Source organism: Dendrobates tinctorius, unplaced genomic scaffold, assembly GCF_039654945.1.
Source record: "Dendrobates tinctorius isolate UK_male_01 unplaced genomic scaffold, ASM3965494v1 ptg000192l, whole genome shotgun sequence".
Lineage (NCBI taxonomy): Eukaryota > Metazoa > Chordata > Amphibia > Anura > Dendrobatidae > Dendrobates > Dendrobates tinctorius.
In genome coordinates this window covers 14,495,475-14,518,640 of record NW_027361859.1, presented here as the reverse complement: position 1 = coordinate 14,518,640, position 23,166 = coordinate 14,495,475, and the positions used below count along the sequence as shown (strand labels likewise).

The 23,166-nt window shown below is 43.5% G+C and overlaps 2 protein-coding genes across 2 annotated transcripts in view; one reads left to right on the top strand and one right to left on the bottom strand.

Annotated features, from left to right (window-relative positions):
• LOC141055915 (uncharacterized) overlaps positions 1 to 16,865 on the top strand; it is a 218,453-nt gene extending 201,588 nt beyond the window's left edge. Inside the window, exon 10 of the mRNA XM_073552628.1 lies at positions 14,483 to 16,865. Coding sequence (XP_073408729.1) covers positions 14,483 to 15,758 — 1,276 coding nt within the window. The 3' untranslated portion in view covers positions 15,759 to 16,865. The remainder of the gene's footprint in view (positions 1 to 14,482) is intronic.
• The window catches only part of LOC141055913 (uncharacterized), a 430,701-nt gene that overhangs the window by 276,878 nt on the left and 130,657 nt on the right, over positions 1 to 23,166 (bottom strand). The gene's annotated exons all lie outside the window — the stretch shown is intronic.

The following is a 23,166-nucleotide window of genomic DNA, read 5'->3' as shown; positions in this document are numbered from 1 at the left end:
TGTATGAACTATATTTATACAAATGAAACTGACCGGCGTGCAAAGCAATTCTATGGGGAATGGACGTATATAGGGCAACCACATCACAAGTTAACCATGACCATTCAGGGTCCCACATTACCCCATTGAACATACTTAATACATCCTTGGAATCCTTCAGGTAACCAGGAGTTCTCTGAATTAGTGGCTGCAAAATTGTGTCAAGCCATTCTCCTAAATGTTCACTGAAGGATCCTATTCCCGATACAATGGGACGCATGGGGGGTGGAAACATATTTTTGTGCGTTTTTGGTAATGCATGCAAGATCGGAATGACTGGATTTAATACATGCAAATGCTCAACTTGTTTTTTAGTGAAAATACCCTGACTGAATCCCTCATCAATCACACATTTACACATTTTTGAAAATTGTGCTGAGGGGTCTGATTCAAGAACATAATAAATATCACTATCTAGTAACATGTTATGGATAGCAGTTGCATAATCAGATTTGTTGAGAACCACTACAGATCCGCCCTTATCCGACATCTTAATAATGTTATTGGTATTTGTTTTCAATTTGATTTAAGCATTTCGTTCATCTTTTGACAAATTATGTTTATAAGAACGAGAAGGAATCTCTGATGCGAGATTGCGCAAATCCCGTTCAATATTGTCCTGGAAACGATCCATAGAATCAGTTCTGGTGTGTACCGGATAAAAGAAAGGATTTCTTGTCTTAAAGGTGGAAATCACATTGTCATTTTTAGCAGTCATGTCGGTAGTGTCCAGATCCATAAGGGTTAACAATCCATTTTGTTCCAGAAAATGATTTCCAGCAAACTCATTAGTGACACTAATCGGAGTTGGGACCTGTGTTTTCTCTTCTGTGAAAAAATGTTTTTTCACCGTCAGGTCCCTGACAAATTTATTAATGTCTTTTAAAATAGAAAAAATATTTAAATCTGTGTTGGTTGGAGCAAAATTCAACCCCAAAGATAACACTCTGGTTTCAGATAGAACATCAGATGCTAAATTAATTACGTCTAACGAGATGTCTTGGACTGACTTCTCAGTCTGTTCTTGAATATAGATGGGATGTTTGGAATGTCCTAGATAACTGGACGCGTTTCGAACACGTGTAGTGCTCTTAGTCCTCAGTTTCTCAACAAATCTGATTATGCAACTGCTATCCATAACATGTTACTGAATGGGAGGAATAGGCCTAAGCAACAGCACATGTGAAAAAGACTTGGGTATACTAATAGATCACAGACTGAATATGAGTCAACAGTGTGATGCAGCAGCAAAAAAAGCAAATGCAATTCTAGGATGTATTAACAGAAGCATACAGTCTAGATCACGTGAAGTCATTATTTCCCTATACTCCTCTTTGGTCAGACCTCATCTGGAATATTGTGTCCAGTTTTGGGCACCACATTTTAAAAAAGACATCAACAAACTGGGGCAAGTTCAGAAAAGAGCAACCAGAATGGTGACCGGTCTGCAAACCCTGTCTTATGAGGAAAGGTTGCAGGATTTGGGAATGTTTAGTTTGCAAAAGAGAAGACTGAGAGGAGACTTAATAGCTGTCTACAAATATCTAAAGGGCTGTCACATTGTAGAAGGATCAACTTTATTCTCATTTGCACAAGGAAAGACTAGAAGCAATGGGATGAAACTGAATGGGAGGAGACACAGATTAGATATTAGAAAAAACTTTTTGACAGTTAGAGTGATCAATGAGTGGAACAGGCTGCCACGAGAAGTGGTGAGTTCTCCTTCAATGGAAGTCTTCAAACAGAGGCTGGAGAGACATCTGACTGGGATGATTTAGCGAATCCTGCTTTGAGCAGGGGGTTGGACCAGATGGCCCAGGAGGTCCCTTCCAACTCTACGATTCTATGATTCTATTATTTTCTTGAATCAGACCCCTCAGCAGAATTTTCAAAAATGTGTAAATGTGTGATTGATGAGGGATTCAGTCAGGGTTTTTTCACTAAAAAACAAGTTGCGTATTTGCATGTATTAAATCCAGTCATTCCGATCTTGCATGCATTACCAAAAACGCACAAAAATATGTTTCCACCCCCCATGCGTCCCATTGTATCGGGAATAGGATCCTTCAGTGAACATTTAGGAGAATGGCTTGACACAATTTTGCAGCCACTAATTCAGAGAACTCCTGGTTACCTGAAGGATTCCAAGGATGTATTAAGTATGTTCAATGGGGTAATGTGGGACCCTGAATGGTCATGGTTAACTTGTGATGTGGTTGCCCTATATACGTCCATTCCCCATAGAATTGCTTTGCACGCCGGTCAGTTTCATTTGTATAAATATAGTTCATACAATGATGAGTTGCCGTTGTATATCATCTCAGTGCTTGCTTTTCTTTTATCTCACAATTTTTTCTTGTTTGACAAAAAATTTTTTCTCCAGAAAACTGGAGTTTCAATGGGAGCTAAATTCTCCCCGTCAGTAGCGAATCTAGTTATGGCGTGGTGGGAAGAACAGTACATCTTTTGCACAGATAATCCATTTTTTACTAACATCAAATGGTATTCTAGGTACATTGATGACCTGATACTAGTGTGGCAAGGTGACAGTTTCCTTAGAGTTATTCCAATTTTACATCAATAATAATCCTTTCACTCTCAAATTTACCCATACATTTGATAAAAAAAGTATTAATTTTTTGGATTTGTGTTTGATTGGTATCCCTTTTAACACTATCAGCAGTTGTACGTATCGCAAAAAAACTGCAGGCAACACCATACTTCACGCACGCAGTTTCCACCCACCACATACGATTCAATCAATTCCAGGGGGTGAGGTTATCAGAGCAAAAAGAAATTGCAGTGACAATACAATTTTTGATGAAAAAAGGAACATTGAAAAACGTCTCAAAAATAGAAAATATCCTGATTGGACTGTAAATCGTGCTTTCAGTATAGTAGATAAAAAATCCAGAGCGGAACTCATTTCACCGACTGTTGAACCAAATTCCAAATGTCAGATTGAATCTAAAAGTAATAATACTAATATTTGTTCAGAACAGCCGGTCCTGGTTCTTACATATAGTACTCATTTCAAGTCAATTTCTGACATAGTGCATCGAAATCTAAATATTCTGAGAGATGACAATATTATGGATACTATATTGAAGGATGGTATTAGAATTGTTTCCAGACGTGCCCCGACTTTAGCTAATTCTTTATCCCCCAGCTTTTATGGCGCTGTTCAGACGAAAAATGCTTCCACTTGGTTGTCCACCACAGGGTTTTTTAGATGTGGGCAATCTCCTTGTAAAACATGTCTACGTTCTAAAAAAAGTCTGTTTTTTCTTGCTCAAAAAACAGAAAGAAGTTCAAAATTAAGAGTTTTCTAAATTGCAACTCAGATTATGTTGTATACATAATAGAGTGTTCAGCATGCAGATTGCTGTATGTGGGCTCCACGATCAGAAGATTAAAAGGCAGAATTAGGCTGGTTTCACATTAGCGCTTTTTAAGCGCACGCACGGCCGGGGGTAGCTCCGCCCCCGAGCCGGCTCTCTGCCCGGCGTGCCCGCCCCTTGCTTGTAGCGCCGCCTCCTAGCGCACAGCGGCGCCTGCGATCGGCGCACCCTATCTTTAGCATAGGGTGCGCAGATCGTGCGCAGGCCGTGCGCTAGTTGCGCTTTGACCTGCGCTGCGCACTTTTGACGGTGCGCCGAGCACGCCGAAATCCGAAAAGTTTGATTTTGGCGCGCACGGCGCACCGTCAAAAGTGCGCAGCGCAGGTCAAAGCGCAACTAGCGCACGGCCTGCGCACGATCTGCGCACCCTATGGTAAAGATAGGGTGCGCCGATCGCAGGCGCCGCTGTGCGCTAGGAGGCGGCGCTACAAGCAAGGGGCGGGCACGTCGGGCAGAGAGCCGGCTCGGGGGCGGAGCTACCCCCGGCCGTGCGTGCGCTTAAAAAGCGCTAATGTGAAACCAGCCTAAGAGAGCATCTTTATGATATCATTCAGCCCACAACCCGTCATATATCTAACGCATCCAACCATTTTGTAAACCTGCACAATAGACAAGTTGCACAATTTAGTGTCTATGCAATAAAACAGGTGTATGGTAATATACGTGGTGGAGATAGGGTAAAAAGATTGCGGGATAGGGAAGCATTTTGGATTTATTTATTAAACACCCGAGTACCTTTGGGCTTGAACTTAAAGAAGGAATTTATGTTGCACTATTGACTATTGTCTGTACCATCTATATATGACATGCACCGTCGTAACTTAAATGTGTTATGTGTTTTTTTGTTTTTTGTTTTTTTTTTCTTCTCTGCCATGTTATCTGGGTGTTAACCTTTTCTTAGTGGAGCAATTATTTTCATTTGTTTACCACCTGTTTGGGGAGTATTTTAACTTTTGCAAGACTGCTCATTGTGAAACTGAGGACTAAGAGCACTACACGTGTTCGAAACGCGTCCAGTTGTCTAGGACATTCCTTCCTCCAGTATACACTGGTTATCAAGCAGCTTATTACCTTTTAATTTGTTTCAATAAAGATTTTGGATTTTATCTCCGGAGCTGGATACCTTCTTTTTTCACATGTACCTGACGTCAAGCAGAGACTCTTCCTTGCTCGGATAGAACTACTCATGTGCGGTGTGGACATCACTATAAGGGTGAGCTGAATCAACTTTTTTCTACCTGAGGCCCACGCGTACTGTACTCTGCTGTCAGGGCAGGAAGGGGAGGAGGGTGAGTCTCGGGGTGTGGAATGGGATAACACAGAGAATGATGAAGTAGTTGATCCCACTTGGCATGAACACAGAGGCATGCAGCTGAGTAGGTCATCTCATGAGGTGGTGGAGGAGGAGGAAGACGAGGAGGTTACTTTGTGCTGTACACCGCAGACACAGAGTGATGGATCCATGATGAGCACTGCATCCTCAGCCACAACTGTGACTGTGGCCAGCAGTATTCACGGGTCTGCAGCTCGCAGGCGTGGCAAGGGTTGCCTAGCCTGGGCCTTTTTTGACACCGCACAGGGTGAGCCAACTCACGTTATCTGCCAACTTTGCAAAAAAAAAAACTGAGTAGAGGGAAAATGTGCAATAATTTGACTACTACATGCATGAACCTTCACATGCGCAATCAACATGCGTTATTTAGGCAATCCCACTGCTATAAAATATGGACCAGCAGTCCTCAACAACCATTAGCCGCCACATCAACCGCATCTGCTGCTTATTCCTCCTCCTCTGTTCCCGTGCCAAGTAATGTGACGATCTCCGACTGTAGAATCTCCGGTTCTTTACCCACTCCAGTCAGGCTGAATAGGAGCCCACCGTCAGCTGTAACGGAAGCAGACATGCCTTCTGTTTTTGAACGATCTCAGAGAACAAGCATACCACAACTTTATCAATAATAATAATAATCTTTATATAGCGCCAAACATATTCCGCAGCGCTTTACAGTTTAACAGTTTCAAAACACAAGTCATAAGTAACAACGTTAACAATACAATAATTAAAGCAAAATAAGACGATCCTGCGCGTGAGAGCTTACAATCTACAATGTGGTGGGGGAGATACAAAATACAGGTGTGTATTTACAAGGATGGTCCAGTCATCTTGAGGGAGTGGGGGATAGATATAGTGAATGGGCTACACACGCACACTTACACATAAAATGACTTTGATTAGTGAAAGTGATAGGCCGCTCTGTACAGATGCGTTTTGAGGGAGCGCCTTAAACTGTGCAAATTGTGGATAGTCTTAATTTCTTGGGGTAGAGCATTCCAGAGGATTGGTGGTGCGGATTAGTGCAGAGGTTAGTCCAAAGTCGTTTGCAGAGCGCAGTGGTCGGTTAGGCCGATAGACAGAAATGAGGGAGGAGATGTAGGGGGGTGCCGCACTGGGGAGAGCTTTATGGGTGAGAACAAGTACTTTGAGTTGGATCCTATAATGAATGGGCAGCCAGTGTAACGATTGGCGAAGAACGGACACGTCCAAGTACCGATTAGCCAGATGGATGACCCTGGCTGCTGCATTAAGTATGGACTATAGAGGGGAAAGTCGAGTAAAGGGGAGGCCAATTAATAGAGCGTTGCAGTAGTCCAGGCGGGAGTGGGTCAATGCTACGGTGAGGGCTTTTGTTGTTTCCATGGTGAGAAAAAGGCAGATTCTGGAGATGTTCTTTAGGTGTAAGCGGCAAGAGCGGGCAAGAGATTGTATATGGGATGTGAAGGAGAGGTTGGTGTCAAATATAACACCCAGACAGCGCGCCTGCTGCCTGGGTGTTATTATGGTGCCACCCACGGAGAGGGAAATGTCAGATTTAGGGAGGTTAGTAGATGGCTGGAGCAGAAGAAGTTCAGTTTTTGAGAGGTTAAGTTTCAGATAGAGAGCGGATATCATGTTGGAGACTGCGGACAGACAGTCACTGGCGTTCTGTAGTACCGCCGGGGTAAGGTCGGGGGATGACGTGTATAGTTGTGTGTCAACAGCATAAAGATTGTATTGAAAGCCAAATCTGCTGATGGTCTGTCCAATTGGGGCCATGTAGAGAGAGAAGAGAAGGGAGCCAAGGACTGAACCCTGAGGTACCCCGACAGCGAGAGGAAAAGGAGATGATGTGGAGTCAGTGAACAAAACACTGAAGGACCGGTCAGAAAGATAGGAAGAGAACCAGGAGAGAGTGGTGTCCTTAATGCCTAGTGACTGGAGCCTAGAGAGTAGGAGACAGTGGTTAATAGTGTCGAAAGCTGCAGAAAGGTCAAGAAGAATGAGCAGAGAGTGTTCACCATTACATTTTGCTGTCAGAAGGTCATTGGTAACTTTGAGTGCAGTTTCAGTTGAATGTAGGGGGCAGAAGCCGGACTGTGAAGGGTCTAGGAGGGAGTGAGTGGAGAGGTAACGAGTAAGGTGGGAAGTCCAAAAATTTAGAGATGAAGGGGATTTTGGAGACTGGTCTGTAGTTGTTTGTGCGGATGGGTCGAGATCGGATTTCTTTAGTAATGGAGTAACGATAGAGTGTTTGAAGGAGGATGGGAAAATGCCCGAGGAGATGGAGAGATTTTAAATTGTAGTTAGGCGAGTTGTGACGACTGGAGAGAGAGACTGGAGGAGATATGAGGAAAAGGGGTCGGTAATGCATGTAGTCAGACGAGAAGAAGAGAGGAGTCTGAAGACTTCTTCTGTGATGGGATCAAATGTGGAAAGTGAGCCATGGGAAATGCAGGGAGGGATGCGAGTTACAGTACTTATTGGTTGGGAGTGATTTCCTGACGCATATTATCTATTTTCTCTTTAAAGAGGTCATCCGCACAAATGTTTGTGATAGGGGCTTGTGCTTTTGGCCTGAGGAGGGAGTGAAAGGTGTCAAAAAGTGTCATGATCCAGGTTGGATTATGACAGATTTTGCACAAGTAACCTATTTTTTTCTTTTAAGCTGTTGGCTTAAAGTTAGTTTTGCCCCCGGTGGCCGTTAGGGTCATTACACTTTGGTTACTTTAGTTTAGTTGCCCCTGGTGGCCGTTAGTGTTATTGCACGTGATAATGAAGCAGGTGTGATACCCTGGCTCCTATCTATAAAGGAGTAGCAGGTGGTCTCACTCACTGTTGGTGATATTGCTCATTTCTAACCAAGTCTGGTGAAGGAAGGAATGACAGAGAGGAGTTCTTTGCAGCTCTGACAAAGCTTTGGTGAAGTAGCAGCTATTCAGGAGGAAAGCTGCAGTCAGGTGCTGGACTCTGTTGCAGGGAGCAATAGCAACAGAGCAAAGCTAAGTGTTTTTTCCCTGTTTGTAACTTTTCTTATGTGTGTTTTAGTGCAGTGGTGGGATTAGATTAGAAAGGGATAGGTGCAGGGCGAGCTAGGGTTTTTTAGGTATCCTGTTCGTCGCCAGGTGCGGAACCTCCCTAGGGACCATCAGGAGTGTAGAGACACTGACTATGGGGAGTGCAGGAGGTCTCCACGTCCCCGTTCCTTATTGCAGGGCCCTCCATTGTATCAGTTTCCCTGGTGTTTCCCTTATCTCTGTAAATTCGCCCTTCTGGAGGCGGTGTATCCACATACACGTGTAACTATTGAAATTCGCCTACTGGAGGCGGTCTATCCAGCTGCACGTTTCATTGTTTAAATTCGCCCTGCTGGAGGCGGTGTATCCAGGGTCACGGGTGTCATAGAAATTCACCCGCTGGAGGCGGAGTATCCAGTCATCCGTGACATCATAAAAAGTTTCTTGGGGTTGTTGGCTAGTGAGGAGATCAGGGTGGTGAAGTAGGTCTGTTTGGCGAGGTGAAGGGCAGAGTTATAGGTTCTTAACATAAATTTGGAGTGGATGAAGTCTGCTGGTGCGGTTTTTTCTCCATAAGCGTTCAGCACTCCTAGAGCATCGCTGGAGAAGTCGAGTTTGCGATGTGAGCCAGGGCTGCTTTACTCTGTGTTTGGAGGTTCTGAAGGTGAGGGACGTTACCTGGTCAAGGGTGCTTCTAAGAGTGTCATTGTAGTGATGAACAGCCAGATCGGGATAGGAAAAGGAGGAGATTGGGGACAGGGAAGATTGTAGGGAGTCTGAAAGTGTCTGAGGGTTAATAGCTTGTAGATTTCTGAATGTGTGATAGGTAGGAGTGTGCTGGGGTGGGCGAGGATTTGTGAGCGTGAAGGAGAGAATGTTGTGGTCAGAGGGGAAGCGGTGAGTTATTTAGGTAGGAGATTCAGCAGAGCCAGACAAAGACCAGGTCAAGGGTGTTACCGTCTTTGTGTGTCTCCGAGGTTGAGAGCTGTTAGAGGCCAAGAGAAGTGACTAGTGATAGAAGCTGGGATGCAGCGGTGGAAGTGGGGCTGTTAATGGGGATGTTGACGTCTCCCAAGATAAGGATTGGTAGTTCTGAGGACATGAAGTGCGGAAGCCAGGCTAAGACGTGGTCAAGGAAGTGGGTGGGTGAGCCTGGGGGCCGGTATATGACTGCTACTCTGAGGGAGAGGGGACGGAAGAGCCTAATGGTGTGGACCTCAAAAGAAGGGAATGAGAGTGATGGAACTGAGGGGGTAACCTGGAAAGTGCATTGTGGGGACAGGAGTATGCCAACTCCACCACCAGGTCTGCTTGTTGGTCTCAGGGAATGGGTGAATTGTAAGCCACCATGGGAAATGGCAGCAGGGGAGACAGTGTCAGAGTCCTGAATCCAGGTTTCAGTGAGGGCCAACAGATTCAGAGAGTTGTTCAGAAAGTAGTTGTGCAGGAAAGAAAGTTTGTTACATACAGACCGTGGATTCCAGAGGGCACAATTGAAAGGAGGAGGTGGAGTGCAAGTAATATTGATAAGATTATTATGGTTTTGATATGGGGTAGGGTAGGGGTTGAGGTTGGGGGATGGTGGACCAGGTTTGGGGGAGATGTCCCCTGAAATCAGTAGAAGTAGGAACATAAAGAGCAATTAGTTCTTTGAAATGTTAGAAGTTTTTTTGTGCAATGTGTTTGGGCAAGAAGGGCTTAGATTTTTCAGGAAGGTGAGAAGTGCATGGGAGAGGGAAGTATAGAGGGGCTGATGTGTATGAGTGGTGATGGAGGAGGGATGGTGCGGTGAATGTGGATGGCAAGGGAACACAGAAGGAAAGAAATAAAGCACATGGTTAAAAAGGAGAGCAAAGTGTGATTTACCTGACTCCTGCTCTGACTAACTGTCATGGAGTAACTGTGTTTGCTGGATGCTTAGCTAATGCGATCCGTTTAATGCGTGCGACCCCTCACTTGCGTGTTCCCCTTAGAATGATTCTAAATTTATACACCCCAATACAGGGCCAGGAGAGAGGGATTGTGGGAGCTGTTTACTTATAAATTAGCAACAGCTGCTCCACACATTCTAGTGTGCAATAGATGATCAAAGACGCAGTCCTCATTCCATCTCTATGCTAAAATACCTCCTGAGATAGCATCTACAGAGTTCCCCCCATGGATAGGTAGATGGTTGACCCAGCTTAGGGGAAGGAATTTTTTTCCCTATGGAGAAAATTGGCTTCTACTCTGTGGGTTTTTTGCCTTCCCCAGGATCAACAATGCAGAACAGCTGCACTAAAAATAGGCTGAACTAGATGGACATAAGGTCTTCCTTCAGCCTTCAAAACTATGTTACTATATTGCCATGATATACAACAGTAAGTACAAAGAACAATGTAACAGATGTATTATAGCAAAGAAGTTGAATGACATGGTTACCATTCACACTGCTTGCTAACATTGAATGGAGTGAAATAAATGCAGGCTGATTCAGACAAATAGTTGAATGACATGGTTACCTGTGTGAAGAGATAAGAGATCACGGTCCAGCAGTTTGTCCAGCCAGTTCTCCATATTCCACCCTCTCAGCACTGCAGCCAGTCCTTGATCCTGCAATTGTTGTCAAGTAAAAGATTATTTCCTCCTACGCATGACAAAGCTAAGAGGTTGAACTCCCCATCTCCAATCTGTTGGCCACGGAAATGCTGCCTTTACTCCTGGTAGATACAGACGGTTTCCGAAAGCTGATGGCCTTTGCAGTTCACCAATACCACTTGCCCAGTCACCATTACCTCTCTAAGAAAGCTGTTCCTGTGCTACACCAGCATGTCGCAGACAGCATCACCCATTCCTTGACTAATTCTATGTCTGCCAGGGTGCATTTCACCACAGACACTTGGGCGAGTAAGCATGGCCAAGGGCCTTACATTTTGCTGACTGGGCACTGGGTGACTTTGGTGGCTGTGGTGGCAGGAGGGGAAGGGGCTGCTCCGCTCCTCAAGTCTTGGAATACCTCTGTATTTAACACTTCGTTCACTGCTTCTACCTCCTCTAGGGCCTCCACCTGCGCCCTCAACCTCTGCTGTAATGAGACACGCATTCCAACAGTGCAGGGCAAATCCCCACCAACTCCCTACTGCGTAGCCAGGGCTCACCATAATCATGCAGTGTTAAAATTGATATGCCTTGGAGATCAGTCATACAGCTCAAGAGTTGTGGACAGCTCTCCAGGCTGAGTTTGAGCAATGGCTGTCTCTGCTGAACCTGAATACAGGGAAGTCCATGTCCAATTGCGGTGTGGTTGGAGGACTCATGTCCTTAACCTGGTATTACAGCGATTTCAACGCCACTATCCTGGCCTGGGTGAGCTGCTGCAGAAAGCACGGAAGCTGTGTGCTCACTTCCTCCATTCATACCCCTCAGGTCATCGAATTGCATCGATACAGAGGTCTTTGTTCATGCCAGTTACCAGGTTGATATGCGATGTGCCAACATGGTGGATTTCCACTCTGCACATGTTGCAGTGACTGTGGCAGCACCAACAAGATCTGATGCAGTATGTCATGTCATATAGCCAGGGCCAATGCAGTGCGGACATGGCAGATATCACGTTTATGGAGTTGGCACAGATTAAGGACCTCTGCACCCGTCTGCAGTTTCGAAATATCACTAAGATGGTTAGCGCTGATGATGCCATCATTGGCATCACTATTCCGGTCATCTACATGCTGGAGCAGACTTAGAATAGCCTGCGGGAGGAGATGGTGGTCCTAGAGGACAAGGTGGAAGCAGAGGCGGATGCGGAAGGGATAACATTGTCTCAAAGTTCCAGACTGTTGTCACACAGTCAGGTGCGAAGGGAAGGAGGATTACTGTGATCGAGGGGGGCTAGTGATGCCAGACAAAACTTAGTGAAGGAGAAAGATCCAAGGAACAAATGGAGTTTGAGGTGAAGGGCAAGCAACTGTCTGGAGATGAAGGGGATAATCATCCCCTCTGTGTTGTTCATATTTAGCAGGAGTGGACACAAGAAACAAGCATCAGTGTTACCCAGCCACCAACACAGCATGGGCTTAGATCTCATGGAAGAACCCAACATATGAATGCCTTCTTTCTGCACTATCTGCAACATGATCCCCGTATAGTTATTATTCGAAATAGTGCTGACTACTGGTTGCCACACTTTGATCCATGATATAAGAAAAAATTTGGCCAGATGCTTCCCGCCATGGAAAGGGACCCGCAAATGCTGGAGTATCGAAGCACGATTTGCAGTGAGGCATACCGTGTGCATCGCAGCTCTAGGCTTCCAACCTCCAGCACGTCAGTTCGTCAACGCCAAAACATTAGCAGCAGGAGTAGTGCAAGTGTCAGAAGCAATTTCTGTGATTTTTTTGACACATCTTTTAGACCAGCTCGTGCACCAGCACAACAGAGCCCAAGTTTGACATGTGGTGAACTACTGGAGAGGATCATAGAATCATAGAATCGTAGAGTTGGAAGGGACCTCCTGGGCCATCTGGTCCAACCCTTCTCAAAGCAGGATTCGCTAAATCATCCCAGACGGTTGTCTGTCCAGCCTCTGTTTGAAGACTTCTATTGAAGGAGAACTCACCACCTCTCATGGCAGCCTGTTCCACTAATTGATCGCTCTAACTATCAAAAAGTTTTTTCTAATATCTATTCTCTGTCTACTCCCATTCAGTTTCATCCCATTGCTTCTAGCCTTTCCTGGATGGTGCAGGAGTATCTAGAACTCAATATCAATACCATCAGGGAGGGTTTGGACCCTTTTTTATTTTTTTCTTCAAAAATGAATGCGTGGATGAGCTTGACTCTCACGCCTTGGAGGTTTTGTCAAGCCCGGCGGCCAGCATTCTCTCAAAACGTGTCTTCAGCACTGCTGGTGGTGTCCTGACGGATAAGCGTAGGTGTCTGTCCTCTGAAAATGTAGACCGCCTGACTTTCATCAAGATAAACAAGTCCTTGATCTCCAAGACCTTTTGCACCCCAATCACAGACTGTACAGACTAGGCGAAGTAGATTTTAGTGTGCTGGACTGATCTCGCGTAATTTCAGTCTGTGATATCTTTAGTGTGGTTTCTGTGCCTGCTGCTGCAGATGTTAACACAAATTTGTGGAAATGTGAACACTCCTGTTTGGGTCTACATCTGCTGGGTTGGCTATAGTGGAAGAGTTGTCTGTCCCTATTATACTATTTCTACTCTGGTTAAATTGTTGCCACTTTGTTGGTGTCTGCCACTAATATTTGGAAATGTGGAGAGTCCTGATTGGTTCTCTCTGTCTGCTGGGTTGGCTGTAGTGGAAGAGATGTCGCTCCCCATTATACTATTTCTACTCTAGCGAAATTGATGCCACTTTGGTGGTGTTTACCCCCAATTATTTTAAATTAAAACTCCTGATTGGGTCTCCATCTGCTGGGTTGCCTGTAGTGGAAGAGGTGTCAATCCCTATTTTACAAGTTCTACTCTAGTGAAATTGATGGGTGGTGTCTGTCACTAATTTTTGGAAATGTGTAGACTCCTGGTTTGGTCTCCTTCAAGTGTATTGCCTGTAGCAGTAGGACTCAGAGACCGACAGGCGTCTGCAACCTTTGAGTCAACTACCCGTTTTACTATCCTTACATTTTTCTGACAATAGTAGTCTACAAAACTGATATTTGTGCCACCTGAGTGTGGCCGAGTATTAAAGCAGGTTGAGCTGTTTCACGTGGTATCAGGGTTCTCAGCACATCAGGCCTACACTGATCCCTCACCAACTTTATCTTAATTTGAAGTTCAAGTCAATGCTGTAAATGCTGGCCCAGACCCTAATATCTCATGCATGGCTGATTGCTGCTGTGCTATTGTAAAATTTGTACTATCGGTCAATTGAGGCCACTTTCCTGATGTCTACCCCTAAGTTGATGTGTTCTGCAGCTTTTGGTCCCGTCAGAAGGTGTGTTTGCATTTGTTTTTGCCTCCCATTGACTCCAGTGACGTTCAGCTATGTTCAACGGCTGTTGCAAAATCGATGATCGTAAACCGAACAATGAAATATTCACTCATCTCTACTAATAATGTGGAAACCTCAGTTTTTCCACTGACAGATGATGTACCTGAGTAGATGTTTTATTAGAAATCATTTCACCTACATAACATTGTTTGGTGTTTTTTTTGTTCCATATTTGGGGGGCAGAATGAACAAATATTTGAACGCCACGCTCTACTGTTTCATGCTATGAGGTTTTCTATTACACTGTGAACTGTCGTCTTGCTGAATAATTCAATATTTTTAAACCACTTACCATTTTTACTGACAGTTTAAGTAGAAATGTTAAAAAAAATAAAATTCAAGAATATTTTATTTAAAAATAATTGTTTTTTTGTCTTAGCAGATGACTGTGCCAGGAGATCAGGGCGACAGCTTACGTCTTCAATTTCTAAATCAGCAGATCTTGAGATCCCACAGGATACAATTGAAGTAAATGCTATTATTCCAGATATACAATCATTCCTCCACAGCAAAGATCTGTCATCTGAACCTTTGAAACAGGTCTTGTCTTCTGATTCATTACGGACTACTAAGGAAAATCAAAGTCACAAAATAAGCATTGAAAAACTAACCACTTGTAAATTAAAGAAGTCATTTTCACCTTCAGAATATGGAAACAGTTCTACCCTAGAAAGGTCTTTTCATAAACATAAAAAAATTCACACAGTGGAGAGCAGATTTTCTTGTTCCAAGTGTGGGAAATGTTTTAACCAGAAATCAGATCTTGTTAGTCACAAGAGAACTCACCCAGAGGAGAAGCCTTTTTCATGTTCAGAATGTGGGAAATGTTTTAACCGGAAATCAAATCTTGCTAGTCACAAAAGAAGTCACACAGGGGAGAAACCTTATTCATGTTCAGAATGTGGGAAATGTTTTAACCGGAAATCAAATCTTGTTAGCCACAAAAGAAGTCACACAGGGGAGAAGCCTTTTTCATGTTCAGAATGTGAGAAATGTTTTAACCGGAAATCAGATCTTGTTATTCACAAGAGAAGTCACACAGGGGAGAAGCCTTTTTCATGTTCAGAATGTGGGAAATGTTTTAACCGGAAAGCGTTTCTCAATGGCCACCAGAGAACCCACACAGGGGAGAAGCCCTTTTACTGTTCAGAATGTGGGAAATGTTTTGTAAATAAATCTACTCTTCTTAATCACCAGAGAACTCATACATGGGTGAAGCCTTTTTCCTGTTCAGAATGTGGGAAAACTTTCAATAGGAAGCCTGATTTGGTTAGGCACCAGAGAACCCATACAGGGGAGAAGCCTTTTTACTGTTCAGAATGTGGAAAATGTTTTGTAAATAAATCTAATCTTTTTAATCACAAGAGAACTCACACAGGGGAGAAGCCTTTTTCCTGTTCAGAATGTGGGAAAACTTTCAATAGGAAGCCAGATTTGGTTAGGCACCAGGGAACCCACACAAGGGAGAAGCCGTTTTCATGTTCAGAATGTGGTAAGAGTTTTAACCGGAAAGTTCATCTTGATGACCACCAGAGAATTCACACAGGGGAGAAGCCTTTTTCATGTTCAGAATGTGGGAAATTGTTTAGCAAAAAATGGAGTCTTTTGATACACCAGAGAACTTACACAGGGGAGAAGCATTTTTCATGTTCAGAATGTGGGAAATGTTTTAACCATAAATCAAATCTTGACAGCCATCAGAGCACCCACACGGGGGAGAAGCCTTTTTCATGTTCAGAATGTGGGAAATGGTTTAACAAACAATGGAGTCTTGTTGTACACCAGAGAATTCACACAGGGGAGAAGCCTTTTTCATGTTCAGAATGTGGGAAATGTTTTAACCAGAAATCGAGTCTTGATAGCCACCAGAGAACTCATACAGGTGAGAAGCCTTTTCAATGTTCAGAATGTGGCAAAAGTTTTAATCGGAAATTAGATCTTGTTATTCACAAGAGGAGTCACACAGGAGAGAAGCCTTTTTTCATGTAAAGAATGTGGGAAATGTTTTAACTGGAAAGCGCTTCTTGATGGCCACCAGAGAACTCACACTGGGGAGAAGCGTTTTTACTGTTCAGAATGTGGGAAATATTTTGTGAACAAATCAATTTTCTTAGACACTCACACAGGGAAGAAGCCTTTTTTATATTCTTAATGTGAGAAATGTAACATAGTAACAGTTTTGAAGGCTGAAGGAAGACCTTATGTCCATCTAGTTCAGCCTACTTTTAGTTCAGCTGTTCTGCATTGTTTATCCTGGGGAAGGCAAAAAACCCACAGAGTAGAAGCCAATTTTCTCCATAGGGAAAAAAATTCCTTCCCCTAAGCTGGGTTAACCATCTACCTATAATATTCTGTTATTCGTAACCTTCTATACTGTTACTCACAAGAAAAGCATCCATTCCTTTCTTAAATTCATTCAGTGAGTTGGCCATCACCACTTCCTCAGGAAGAGAATTCCAGAGCCTCACTGCTCTTACCGTGAAGAACCCTCTTCTATGCTGGTGCAGAAATTGTCTTTCCTCCAAAGAGAATGTCCCCTTGTTCTTGTCACAGTCCTTGGTACAAACAGTTCATTGGAGAGATCTCTGTATTGCCCTCTGATATACTTGTACATATATATTAAGTCTCCCCTAAGTCTTCTCTTTTCTAGAGTAAATAGACCTAATTTTGATAACCTTTCTGGTTATTGTAGTGAACCAGCCACCATGTAAATGTTTTACATGGAAATAAACATCAGAGAAGTCACACAATAGAGAAGCCTTCTTCATGTTCAGAATGTTGGAAATTTTTAAACGGAAAATTGTATTTTCTTAAAGGAGTTGTCCATTACTATTCCAGCGGCTTCAGCACTCCCATTCCCAGGGCTCATGTGAGGTTGTGACATAACACAATCCCTGTGCCCAATCAGCGCCATCTTCACTGTTCCCGTTTTCAGATGTATTGAACATCTACTGGAAGCCAGAGAGGCTGCTGCTCTCTGTCTTCCTCTTATTGTCAATTAGTCGGAAGATGGGGACAGTGACTCCATCGCTGACTGGGAGCAGGGCTCACATGATATTACAACTAGAGATGAGCAAATATCGTCCGTGAAGTCCTGATTCGGCTAGCTATAATGCTTACCAAAGTAGCTGCATCAGTAACCTGGATACCTGGAGCACTCCCGATAATCAGCTGTTCGGCACTGCAACTGCATGTGTCGCGGCTGTGTGACACTCGCAACACACAGACTCTCCATGCATGTGTTGTGACTGTCACACAGTCATGACACATGAAGCTGTGGCGCCAAACAGCTGATTATCGGGAGTGCTCCAGGTATCCAGGTTACTGATGCAGCTACTTCGGTAAGCGCTATAGCTAGCCGAATAAGGACTTCCCCGACGATATTCGATCATCTCTAGTTACAACCTCACATAAGCCCCGGGAACGCAAATGCTGATACTGCTGGAACAGCTCCTGCATGGAAGTTTGTTTAAATCTTTTTATTTTAACAGGACCAAACATGAGGAACAAGAAGGGGTTGTCCAAGTGGTGGATAATCCCTTTAATTCCACACAGGGAGAAGCCATTATCATACCTAGAATGTGAAAAATAAATTACTGGAAAATCAAATTTTGTTGACAATTTTTACCAGAGCTGTATTCTCTCTGTCTGAGTAATTTTTGATTAAGAGACCACCACATAAAAACCCTGTCATGGGCAGCCCATTCACCAGACCTGAACCCCATTGAAAACCTCTGGAATGTAATCAAGAGGATGATGGATATTCACAAGCCATCAAACAAAGAACTGCTTACATTTTTGCACCAGAAGCAGTGTGAAAGACTGGTGGCAAGCATGCCAAGACGCGTGAAAGCTGTGATTAAAAATCATGGTTATGCCACAAAATATTGATTTCTGAACTCTTCCTGAGTTAAAACATTAGTGTTGTTGTTTCTAAATGATTATGAACTTGTTTTCTTTGCATTATTTGAGGTCTGAAAGCACTGTTTTGTTTTTTTTATTTTGATAATTTCTATTTGTCAGAAAAAAAACCTAAATTTATTGCTTGGAAATTCAGAGATGTCCGAAATTTGTAGACTAAAAGAACAATATACATTTTACTCAAAAATATACCTATAAAGAGAAAAATCAGACAAACAACATTTGAAAGTGGTCTCTTAATTTTTGCCAGAGCTGTATATGTTATTGACAAATTGTACAAAAATATATAACAGACAGTCGTATAATTAAATGAGAAAATAAAATTGTATTTGAACTGTATTTCTTGGACTATAAGGCACACCTTTAGCAAGAAAAACCTCTTGCTAATAAGTGAGTGCATCTTATAGACTGGAGGAAACGTCATGTGACAAATGTGTCCTTCGTGATCACTGAGATCACTGCTCTCTCTCCTACAGCCCCACACTTCTCTAACTGATTAGTGCATAGCAGGAAAAGAAGGTACCAGGACCTGAATAGAGGCTGCTCATCCTGAGCGAGCAGGAACCTTTCACCTGACTAGCTCAAGAACCTTTTAGATCATGTAATCAAGCACCTGAACTGGAAGGAATTGGAAACTGGTGTAATGTATATACATTCTATGTGTATAATAATCTATATAGCGCTAATATATTCCACAGCGCTTTACAGTTTCCACACATTATCATCACTGTCCCCAATGGGGCTCACAATCAAAATTCCCTATCAGCATGGCTTTAGAATGTGGGAGGAAACCGGAGTACCTGGAGGAAACCCACGCAAACTCCTTGCAGCTGTTGTCCTTGGTGGGATTTGAACCCAGGACTCCAGCGCTGCAAGGCTGCCGCGCTAACCACTGAACCATTGTGCATGCAAATGTGCATATGTAGCAGAGCTGTATGTATGTGCACATATTTAATAGAGCTGTGTGTATGCAACTGTGCATACAGTATTGAGCAGAATTGTGTGTGTATGTAAATGTGTCTCAGGAAGAAAATTCTCAATCATTAACATTTAGATACTTTATACCTTATTAAAAAAGAACTAGTTGATATGATTCTAATCAGACAAACTTTACAAACTGGCAATAGAGAAATGAAAAAAAATTATATACTTCCCATGGCAAATAAATCCGGGGTTAAAGGCAGGTAGGAGGAAAGGGGGGATATAGCCTCAATCATTTCCCTATTAGTTATTCATCATTATTTTGCCTTCCTTACCGCAGAGGTTTGCACCATGAATTCAGCATGCAACTTGTGGTGCCCCACTTACCGTCGTCTTAGGCCGGTTTCACATTTGCGTTTAGGGCCGCAGCGTCGGCCTGCGCACGGCCGTCGCTAAGCCCCGCCCCCTGCCGAGCCTCCTCCGGTAGCTCCACCTCTGGGCGCATGACGCTGCATGCATCATGCGTCCCCTATCTTTATCACTGAGGACGCAGGCCGTGCGCAGTATGCGTTTGGCGGCGCCTGCGTCCTTTTGACGGCAAACGCATACTGCGCACGGCCTGCGTCCTCAGTGATAAAGATAGGGGACGCATGATGCATGCAGCGTCATGCACCCAGAGGCGGAGCTACCCTGAGGAGGCGGGGCAGGGGACGGGGCTTAGCGGCGGCCGTGCGCAGGCCGACGCTGCGGCCATAAACGCAAATGTGAAACCGGCCTTATCCTGATTATCCCTAAATGATCCTATGTACTACAACCCCTCACAGCAGGAAAAAGTTAAACCAAGCATAGTTTTGACAAATAATCTTCTGCCAAGATACCTGTAAATAAAGTGACAATTTGTAAACCAACAATATAGCTTATACTATATAAGGGGCTCCTTTAATATATGCAGATATAATTCAAATATTCATGAGACTAAACGATAGTGTCCATGCCTCTAATAAGGTGCCAATAGTGCTACAGTGTTGTCATAGACAAAAACACCTCTTCATCTTGTAAATAGCGAGTCCATTCAAAATGTTGAAGGTCCCATCTTGTCACAGAACAATGTATATAGAAACCCTTCATAGCTACAATTATATTGTGAACTGGTACATTGTTTGACATGTGGTAAAATAATTTATACCAAAAACAATGATTAATCTGGTTTGTCATATTGGACTACTATTATTTTGAACACTGCTGTATATGTGATTTTTGGTGTGGGGAAAATGGCTTCCCTTAGATGAGGATTGGCAAATAGAGTATCCTAGTGTCTTTTGACACCTTGATAAACTGCTGGATTGGCTACCAATGGTGCCAATAATACACATAAATCCACCCTGTGGCTCTCTCCTTTCCGGATGGAGAAGTGGATGTCTGTCTCTCCCCAAATAATGAATAAAAGCTGCAGTAAAGACATCAGTGGGATATCCTTTGTCATAGAAAATATTAAAATCTCCCCTCTCTTTTTTTGCAGTGGGACGAGAGCTTGCAATTTAGCTAACACTCTTAGAAATAGACTTACAGTGGGGAAAAAAAGTATTTAGTCAGTCAGCAATAGTGCAAGTTCCACCACTTAAAAAGATGAGAGGCGTCTGTAATTTACATCATAGGTAGACCTCAACTATGGGAGACAAACTGAGAAAAAAAAATCCAGAAAATCACATTGTCTGTTTTTTTTTCATTTTATTTGCATATTATGGTGGAAAATAAGTATTTGGTCAGAAACAAAATTTCATCTCAATACTTTGTGATATATCCTTTGTTAGCAATGACAGAGGTCAAACGTTTTCTGTAAGTCTTCACAAGGTTGCCACACACTGTTGTTGGTATGTTGGCCCATTCCTCCATGCAGATCTCCTCTAGAGCAGTGATGTTTTTGGCTTTTCGCTTGGCAACACGGACTTTCAACTCCCTCCAAAGGTTTTCTATAGGGTTGAGATCTGGAGACTGGCTAAGCCACTCCAGGACCTTGAAATGCTTCTTACGAAGCCACTCCTTCGTTGCCCTGGCGGTGTGCTTTGGATCATTGTCATGTTGAAAGACCCAGCCACGTTTCATCTTCAATGCCCTTGCTGATGGAAGGAGGTTTGCACTCAAAATCTCACGATACATGGCCCCATTCATTCTTTCATGTACCCGGATCAGTCGTCCTGGCCCCTTTGCAGAGAAACAGGCCCAAAGCATGATGTTTCCACCACCATGCTTTACAGTAGGTATGGTGTTTGATGGATGCAACTCAGTATTCTTTTTCCTCCAAACACGACAAGTTGTGTTTCTACCAAACAGTTCCAGTTTGGTTTAATCAGACCATAGGACATTCTCCCAAAACTCCTCTGGATCATCCAAATGCTCTCTAGCAAACTTCAGACGGGCCCGGACATGTACAGGCTTAAGCAGTGGGACACGTCTGGCACTGCAGGATCTGAGTCCATGCTGGCGTAGTGTGTTACTTATGGTAGGCCTTGTTACATTGGTCCCAGCTCTCTGCAGTTCATTCACTAGGTCCCCCCGCGTGGTTCTGGGATTTTTGCTCACCGTTCTTGTGATCATTCTGACCCCACGGGGTGGGATTTTGCGTGGAGCACCAGATCGAGGGAGATTATCAGTGGTCTTGTATGTCTTCCATTTTCTAATTATTGCTCCCACAGTTGATTTCTTCACTCCAAGCTGGTTGGCTATTGCAGATTCAGTCTTCCCAGCCTGGTGCAGGGCTACAATTTTGTTTCTGGTGTCCTTTGACAGCTCTTTAGTCTTCACCATAGTGGAGTTTGGAGTCAGACTGTTTGAGGGTGTGCACAGGTGTCTTTTTATACTGATAACAAGTTTAAACAGGTGCCATTACTACAGGTAATGAGTGGAGGAAAGAGGAGACTCTTAAAGAAGAAGTTACAGGTCTGTGAGAGCCAGAAATCTTGATTGCTTGTTTCTGACCAAATACTTATTTTCCACCATAATATGCAAATAAAATGAAAAAAAAACAGACAATGTGATTTTCTGGATTTTTTTTCCTCAGTTTGTCTCCCATAGTTGAGGTCTACCTATGATGTAAATTACAGACGCCTCTCATCTTTTTAAGTGGTGGAACTTGAACTATTGCTGACTGACTAAATACTTTTTTTCCCCACTGTACATTGTAGAAAAAGAGAAGTGAACCATCCTATCTAACATGCAGGCAGCCCCCTTGTGAAGTAAAGGATCCCTGCAGTGTCAACCAGGGTGTCTGTTGTGCATCAACAAAGAGTAAGGGTACCGTTACACCTAGCGATGCACCAGTGATCCCGACCAGTGATATGACGCGGTCAGGATCGCTGGTGCATTGCTAGGTGGTCGCTAGTGAGCTGCCACACAGGCAGATCTCACCAGCGACATCGCTGGGGACGGGGATCGCTACTTACCTGTCAGACGCGGCGATCCTGCGTCCTCCCGCCCGGCTCCACGCGTCGCTCGTTGGCGCCACAGGAAGCACCGCAGGAAGTGACCGGCGAGGAATGGTCCAGGAGCTTCTCGCGCGATCAGCGATAACCAGCGGGGGAGCGGTCGGAGGTAAGTATCACATGCAGCGATATCGCTAGTAAAATCGCTGCAGCGTCACAAAATCGGTGACTTTACAGCGATATTGCTAACGATATCGCAGTGTGTAACGGGGGCTTTATAGTTTGGACAGGTAAATGAGATTTTGAACACTTTTCAGAGGATTGGACAAATATTTCAAACAGGAAAAGGTTTTTGTGAAGTAAAAGGATTAAAGCAAAAACCTCACACCCTTTAGATGTAGCCATTGCTTTTCACAGGTGCACATTCCTTTCATCCAACCATATTGATGATACACTCCTTATTTGGAGTGGTGATGTATCTGCCATACCAGAACTAATAAAATTTCAACTTTAATGATTTCAATCTCAAATTTACATTTATGACGGATCCACATGTAATTTCGTTTCTGGATCTTAAACTAAAAGGTATTGCAGGTGCTGTCATCAGCACTGCTACATTCTGCAAGCCACTTTCTGGTAACACCATCCTTACATGCATCTAGTAGCCATCCCGGGCACACTATTAAATCTATACCAGTGGGGGAGCTCACTAGAATCACTAGAAATTGCAGTGATGACAATGCCCTGAAAGGAGAAATTGAGTCATGCTGCAACAAGCTGAGCAAGAGGGGTTACTCTAATTGGTGTCTTGATAGAGCAAAGAAAATTGTACAAAAGAAAAAAAGACATGATTTGTTATTACCAAAGGTATACAATAATGATAAAAATCCAGATAAGATGGTTTGCTCTATCCAATATAGTTCTCAGTTTAACACCATTAAAGCACTCTTCTTGAAACATCTACCTATTCTGTTTGAAGATGAGGTTTTGTCTAGCATTTTATCTAACGGCTGCAGAGTGGTTGCTAAAAAAGCCAACACCTTATCAGACATAGTGTCTCCTAGCTTTTTTAGCTCTAAAACTGGATCTCGGACATGGCTACACTGCTGCGGTTTTTACCGCTGCGGTACATCCAG